A 6,188-nucleotide genomic window follows, 5' to 3' on the forward strand; every position below is an offset into this window, starting at 1 on the left:
TAGTAAATTAATTTTGTTCAGCAGAGAAAGCGGTATGTTTTGGTTTATCCTAGTAGAGTTATTTCTTAAACTCAGTAATTGTTATGGATTCTCATGAGATTTTGTTGTATAGATTAAATCCTAAGCAACGCTCAGGACATTTGAGTATAAATATTATTCTTAGCCATAGGGGGCAGCAAAATGTTACATTTCTTCTAAATCTGCCTTCCAGATCGATGTAGTGAGCAAAGACTTAATCAGAAAACACAGCACGGGATTCCCTTCAAGATCGCTGACTTCTGAGGATTTTTGAACAGTTTTAAATGTTTTACTTATTGCCACAGAGATTCATGAAAGCTTCAGAATCTACAGAGTAGGAAAAAAAAATCAAACTGCCAATCAAAATCATTAGAGTCCAAATTGTTACCAAATGCTCTATTCTTACAATAAACATTCCCAAACAAATTATAAAAAGAGAAGGCAGCCGAACATGCTACACAACTGTTGGGGCACTGCAAGCATTGGAACGCAGAGCCTATGAAGCGTTAAGCAGCCCGGTGTTCTGCACGTAACCTTCTTGATTCCATTACAGAAATAAATCCCAAGTGCCCGATTTATATCGCACAGATTTGCTAAAATGTGTGAACTTTCTTCAAGTTCTTGCAAATCAGTGGGGTTAGCCAGGGAGTACAATACTCCAGTAACCCAAGCACAACAGTTAGAGCCTAATACTAAAAAGCAAGCATTAAGAAAGATACCCACAGCAAACATTTCATCCAGAAGTTACTCGCTGCTGTTGGTCAGGGCCTTAGGACATTGTGTCTCTCAATAAACAGAAAAAAACCCATATCTTTGGCAACACAACTGATATATAATAAATGTTCTTATGCTGTGCTATTTGCTGATTTCTGTAAAGCTTTGCCTGATTCCTTTCTGAAAGGCAGATTCTCAAAACCACTTGAACCAGAATATTAGATGTTCTCTGCATTTCTGTTCTTCTCTGATACAGCAGTTGAAATTTTCAGTCCAAGGAGACTTCAGTAATTTAGTTCCTTTGATTTTCAAAGAAGCCGATGCCTTTAGGGAATCATGACTGATCATGCTGCTGAGGAGACAAATCCCATTCTGTGGACAGAACTTGGTGGTTCACTGAGCTTACTGGATTGTCTGACTCACTTGAAAACAGAAGTTTCAATATTTAGTCTTTAGTTTCAATATTCGTCTTTGTCTCAAGCACAACGTAATCTCAGTAGCAAAGCACGTAGGAGAGAAAGGAACCATAAAAATAGTGAGGAAACTTTCATAAAGCCAATGTTCATTACTACCTGCTCTTGTCTAACGATGAAGGTGATGTCTTCCCCAGGCTTAAGAGCCAGGCTTTCTTCTCTGATGCTGATCTGAAGTCCCTTGGGAGCAATCAGTGGACACATATGCTGTGCTAAGTTCTGCTGCAGGTCTACACCACCTTCACACACATTAGAAACAACTTTCCTGTACCTGCAAAAACAGTAAGCAGCAAGCACAATGAATCAAAGCAGGAGAATGTCATCAGAGGCATTGAATGCGAGTGTGATGGTAGCTAATGAATATTCCTCGGGTTCACGAACAGACAAGATTGCAGATGATCAAAACCAACTCATGATGCAAATACATTTTATGATGGACATTGCCTTTATTGAGTAAAACATGTTGAAGAAAGAGGGTGTGGAGCACGATGAGGATTTCACTTGTATACATTGGAGGATTCTGACTTTTGAAATTTAGAAACATGCCTGACCAGTCCTCCAGGAGCTAGACAGTCTGTTGTCCTCTCTGCCATACCCTTTCCTAGCGTTCAACAGTCTTCAATGCTCTAGAGGTCTTGGTCCAAACCCCGAAGATCAGGAAGAAATTAGATCAAGCAGCTTCTGCATTAACCCAGAACCAATTGCTTATCTGCTGCTCTCAAATCTATGCATTTCTTAAAACACTTAAAGCAGTTATTTAACATAACAGTATAAAAGAGTGAAAAGCCTAAAACTTTTAAAGAACTAATAATGAAATACTTGGATGTGTACAGTAATTATCAGTTTCACTCAGGTATGTTATTTTTAAACATCTTTTAAAATTGGAGTCAGATTTCACTCTTTTGAATTCCTGTTCTGTATATCACAGCTGTCAGCCACAACCCAAAAGGCATAATTTTCCTTGGTAAGGCAAATATACACAGAGACCGTGATTCTGTTGCCAGATTTGACATTTCATCATTTGGTTCTCTTCTCCACAACTGACAGAGATGATGTTATGATAAGCCAAAATAGATGCCAGCTGCAAGTTATTCTCAGCACAGACGTCAGACTACATTGTAGTGTATATTCTATGTGGTATTGTTTACAGGTACTAAAGCTTTCCTTTGATTCTGAGTGTCCCATATGGTCAGGAAAAGAATCTATTCTCCACAGAACTCTTTACCCCTATGGAAGTGAGAGTCTGGGAAGTTCTGTGAGATATTACTGGCTCCTCAGAGTAATTCATTGGATTCAAACTGAAAATTGGTCTGAATTCAAGCAATGGGCTAAAAAAAAAAGCCTTTCAATGGACTATTATGAATTCCTATCAGAAGTGTAGCAATGGTTACAAAATGCAGTTACAAAATAAAAATACTGGGAACAAGACAGCTCCCCCTCTTCTCAAATGGGTTGGTTTTTGAACTGCTGTGAACATGTAAGGTAACATTTCTCTTTCATTAGTCTGTAGGAAGCTTTTGCACATGCTCTAAGCCAGAGTCAGAACTTTTGCATTTCCCATTTTTTTACAGTTTGCCGTATTTACATTTCCTTAAAACCACTTTTGTGGCCCGTGGTTGGAACATTCTCCCCAACTCCAGAAGCCTCTGCAAGCCAGTCGAACGCAAAATCAGCTTACCCAGTGCTGCTGGTGTATGCCTGCCCCAGTACGCAGTCTTCAGGAGGTGCTTCTGGGTTAAACCAAAAGTCAGCAAAGCATTTGCTAGACTCCGACTTCAGAGGTGCAGAGCGCTCAAACCCATAATCACTGAAAAACATTAATACCAAGTGTGTTACTACCCGCACTTCATTCAGCAGTCTAATTTGGGTGGATGAGACTACTTTTTTAAGAGTAAAAAGATTTTTAGAATATTATTCTACCAGCTGAACATACAAGTTGATGAAGCCAGTTCTGTTCTAAGTCTAATTTCAACGGGAGCTGTGTACACCTGGGGGAAAAACTGGTTGCAATTACTTTGTCAGTTCTACAAAATTGACTCTCTTGGTAGCTTAGGTTTTTAAAAGGTTTCCTTTGCCACTCAGACCAACACATTTCTTGTGGTTTTTTGCTTCATTTGCAAATAGAAAAGGTTTGCTTGCCTTATAAATCAATCCAATGGTAATTTTTCAAGTCCTGATCAATAGAGAAAAACATCAGGATTTATTCAGTCAGGTGAAACAAATACTTAAAACATGGCAATGTTTTTAAAGAAAGGCAAATGCAAAAGCAACCTGTTATTCAAATAACAGGTTGCCTATTTGTTTATACACAGCTATGTGGGGAGAGGGGCAAAAGGAGGAAAATAAACCCATCTCAAACTGTAAGTAACTATTCACTAGCAATAAATCAAAAGGTCCACAGAGAGACTCACCATAAGAAATCGGAGTTCACACATTCACAAACTTTGGATGTGAGAGCTGATGTGAAACTTCTCCCTTTAATGCACCACGATGAAATCTTCCTCTTCCGAAAGCTCCTCTGCTGGCCCATGATGCAACGATCGCCCTGAACATCAAAGCACCGCACTTATTGCACACCACAACCTACACCACACAGACGTGACCTTATGTTGTCATGAGAAAGGTTGGTCTTGCTGCCAAGACTATAAACTTGTATCAAGTCTCAACTGTCTTATATTCAGAGGTATAGGTATTACAAAGCTCTCATATCCACTGCTGTCCACTAACAGGACATTACAGAATTATAACATATGCTATATTTCAGGGCACAAATCGAAAGATGTACATGGAAATTCAAGTGCTATTTAACCCATGTTTCATGTGTGCACAATCTAGGCACAACCCTACAACTGGCCATTTAAAAATTCAGTGTGGATGCAGATGGCTGAGGTTCTATCTAAATCACCACGTCTCGTGTCGGCAGTCAACAGGAAGCACCAGGCATGTGGACACAGGTAGAATGAAGACTATCTGAACAAACACACTCCACTGGTAATTGGGCAGCCGCCAAGTACTCTGTCAAAGCCATTTTAATGGTTTCTAATTTCTGAAAGACATTTCAATGCCAATATCCGAAGATACTGTTACTCTTTAGGCTCAGATCTGCATAACATTCTTAGTAAATACACAGCATTCGCAAACAGGAAGTGTAAAATTAGGCATGAGAACTAGCAAATGAGAACTGGAGAACTGGAATAGCACAGAGTAGTATGCAAAAAAAACCCCAACCCTGCAGAGAGCGAGAGAACAAATGTACTAGAAGAAGGACAAACATCATAATCAGAATGATTATGAATAAATATGACATATTCCATTTAATGTAAAAAAACCCCTCACATTGGTCTCTTTAATCAATACATTGTATAGAGAATGTAGCTTCCCCAAATTGGATTTGGCCAGAGCACCAGGATTAGCACAGCCTTAATGCATTACTGCAGAAATGGTATTGCCCAAAACAACTGGACTCCATTACACGATCAGTCCACCGAGATCCTAAATTACTTCTGGAATGGGCTTTACTTATGGCAACTTATATATGAGTACAGTATGTGGTCAGGAAGTTGGCAGAACATATGACTGCACGTTGAAATTGCTTCAATCAATATTACACACTTTAGTTTATGGTATATGCTTCATAATCCAGCAGGACCACCTATTATTATGGCAGACCACCAGATATACTTCCACGTTTTCAAGGACACAGATCACACAACCAAAAGGAACATAAAACCCTCCCCCATTTTAAACTATTGTAAAATCAGCAAATACCAACATAAGGAGATTAAAGCTGGGGATGTAACATCCAAATTCTATTTGAAAAAGTTTTCCTAGCACGCAATTCTACATGAATATGAAAGCTATGGAAAAGTTGTGGCAGTTAATGTAAGACCATGAATACCTGTAGATTTGTGAGCTCCCAAGATTCATAGTCATCATCAGTGCACTCCCTGGGGAAGGATGGTCTGAAGTCCACCTTCACCAGTTCCCAGTCTGAACGGTAGCTAATATGTCCAAAGACTCTGAACAAAAAGATCAAAAGTAAAATCTTACTGGAAAGAAATACCATACATCTGAGATTCCAATTTTCAGTTCTATCTTTTCCTTTGGTCATGGTTCCCTACTAAAAGGTCCCTGGTTAATTTTTCTTCCACTTTTATTCCTCTTCATATACAATGTGTCTAGTTATAAAACATTTGCCAATTGTCTATGAAACTTTACAATGAAAAAATGTAGCTCATAGATTAGATATTTTTTTTTTCCCCAGCAAACTATTCAGAAATTTAGTTGGAAATATACTACCTTTTCTAATTTGGAACCTGACATTTTTGTCTATTATCTTGTTACATGAAACATACAGAGCTCTCAGATTTTGACAGGGAGCTGAGATCAGGGAGCAGAACCCAGGATCACCGGGTTCAATCTCCAGCTCTGTCACTCATTCCTTATGATTATGGTGCAACTTCCTCAGTTGTTTTTGTTGGTTTTTTTTTTAACTTCTACAGATTTCAGATGGCAATTTGCTATTGTTTAAACTCACAGCAGTACCATGAAATTGTATTCATTTCTAAGGAATACACTGAATCTACACATTGTGCTGAGGAACTCTCTGACTCCATTTCAGATAGTCCAATGTATAACAAAAAAGAGCCACAAACTGCAAATTTCTTTTAGGAAAAAAAAATGGAAATCTCATTGCTTTAAAAACCAAGCTGCACTTTCAAAGCAGCCAACATTTTCAAAGTCAGAATATTTATTTCCAAAACAAAACGGGTAAGTATGACATCCAGCAACAAATTAGAAAGGATAAAGACTCTATTTGGGCAAAAGTCAAATGTATTTGTGGTTTGTATCTGGCTTACGTGGCTTACTTGCCAAAGAATTTAAGTTGATTCTGAAGCCAACAATTTCTGTGCAGTTCATACTGCACAGAGTTCATATTCCAAGCTTTAGTAGCATTCTCCAAACTAATTCATTCCTTTTGTT

General features: G+C 38.4%; 1 protein-coding gene across 1 annotated transcript in view; it reads right to left on the reverse strand.

Moving 5' to 3' along the window:
- SORCS2 (sortilin-related VPS10 domain containing receptor 2) overlaps positions 1–6,188 on the reverse strand; it is a 417,623-nt gene that overhangs the window by 32,170 nt on the left and 379,265 nt on the right. Inside the window, exons 15-18 of the mRNA XM_009328890.1 lie at positions 5,104–5,224; positions 3,617–3,750; positions 2,884–3,012; positions 1,305–1,476 (exon numbers count right to left, since the gene is read on the reverse strand). Coding sequence (XP_009327165.1) covers positions 1,305–1,476; positions 2,884–3,012; positions 3,617–3,750; positions 5,104–5,224 — 556 coding nt within the window. The remainder of the gene's footprint in view (positions 1–1,304; positions 1,477–2,883; positions 3,013–3,616; positions 3,751–5,103; positions 5,225–6,188) is intronic.

This window comes from Pygoscelis adeliae, unplaced genomic scaffold, assembly GCF_000699105.1.
Source record: "Pygoscelis adeliae isolate BGI_AS28 unplaced genomic scaffold, ASM69910v1 Scaffold66, whole genome shotgun sequence".
Classification (NCBI taxonomy): domain Eukaryota; kingdom Metazoa; phylum Chordata; class Aves; order Sphenisciformes; family Spheniscidae; genus Pygoscelis; species Pygoscelis adeliae.